At 36.6% G+C, this 1,390-nt stretch overlaps 1 protein-coding gene across 1 annotated transcript; it reads right to left on the bottom strand.

The window, feature by feature from the left end:
* Positions 1-701: 701 nt before the first annotated feature.
* On the bottom strand, positions 702-1,076 carry LOC141402946 (uncharacterized). Its single transcript, XM_073985073.1, has one exon. The coding sequence runs from the start codon at positions 1,074-1,076 to the stop codon at positions 702-704; it is 375 nt and encodes a 124-aa protein (XP_073841174.1).
* Positions 1,077-1,390: the final 314 nt, after the last annotated feature.

The following is a 1,390-nucleotide window of genomic DNA, read 5'->3' as shown; positions in this document are numbered from 1 at the left end:
ACTTATATGACAAAACTTGTGGACATAGGTCCAAGTTTTGGTATAGCCTCCATATAACGGTTCATTTAAGTTCATATTTTCGTATAGCCCAGATACTCCCGAACTAGCTGTTAATGACATTTGAAGTTCCCACGTTATGTACCGATTTTCGATATTTTGAAGATTCTAGCTAAATTTTTTAACCGAATTAGGAGTTATTTGACATTAAAGGCTCCCATCAAAAACTGCCAACATAGGCCCATGTTTTATTATAACCCCTATATAACAGTACCTCCCAATTTCTAGCCCACCAAAAATTATCAACATACATAGTTAGATATAGGCACCATAAAAAAGGGCCTCCCGAATGAAGCATAAATGTACATAAACATTATCTGACATTTTAACGTACCCACTTAAAGTTGGGGACAGGAATGAAAAGTAATTATTCCATTTTAGTTCAGAATATTTTATGGTGGAGGGTATGAAAAGTTCGGCCCGGCCGAACTTAATGCTTTTTTACTTGTTTAAATTAGGGATCTGTTCAAGGGACATCCACTTCACACAGTCATACGGTGAGGGTATTAAGCTGTATGCAAAGTCTTAAACACACACAAATTTGGGGTATAAATAAAAAATAAACAAACTAATTTCACTTATAACAATGTAAATTTATTAACATAACAAAACAAAACATATTCAACGCACATTTCTACTTCCTCTTAAACACGTTGACGGTAAACGCGACGACGCAAAGTTTTGTAACGATAACCATCCTCAGCAACTTCTACAGTAGGGGCGGGGGCAGAAGCGGCTGGTGGAATGTAAGTGTTAACTGGAGCAGATGCAGCTGGTGGGATATAGGTATTTACAGGTGCAGAAGGAGCTGGAACAGGGGCTGGTGCTGCTGGTGGTACATAAGTACTGGCAGGAGCCGAAGCTGCTGGTGGAAGATAGGTATTCACTGGGGCAGAACTGCTGTAACCACCTTCACCGCCAAAGTCACCATGTACTTCGGTGGCAGCAGGAGCATGATAGTCATAACCTCCCAATTCCGGAACGTCGGCCAAAACACAGCCCAACAAAGCCAATGACATAATTATGAATTTCTAATGAAAAATAAATAAAAAAAAACATATTTTTAGTATAACAACAAACAATTATGTTATATGATAAAATTACCATTTTGTTGTGGAGTTTGTTTTAGTAGCTTATTGTAGAACTTCTAAACTGTTTGTGATACATATTGGAGAAACTAGCATCGTTATTTATATTATTAAAGGCAATAATTAGAAATTCAAAATTTGATACAAGCGCAGTATTTTGTTAATTTTATCAGAGGTTTTTTTCATGGCTCAATGATGATATAATTTAAATGATGGATTTGTTTTCAGTCTCTCAACACCATTCA

The sequence above is a fragment of the Musca autumnalis genome, unplaced genomic scaffold, assembly GCF_047663935.1.
Source record: "Musca autumnalis isolate F117 unplaced genomic scaffold, ASM4766393v1 scaffold_4, whole genome shotgun sequence".
Taxonomy (NCBI): domain Eukaryota; kingdom Metazoa; phylum Arthropoda; class Insecta; order Diptera; family Muscidae; genus Musca; species Musca autumnalis.
This window is presented reverse-complemented; position numbering and strand designations above follow the sequence as displayed.

Bases quoted from the DNA above. Each gene is read 5' to 3' on its own strand.
- LOC141402946 (XM_073985073.1), bottom strand. From the start codon at position 1,076: ATGTCATTGGCTTTGTTGGGCTGTGTTTTGGCCGACGTTCCGGAATTG.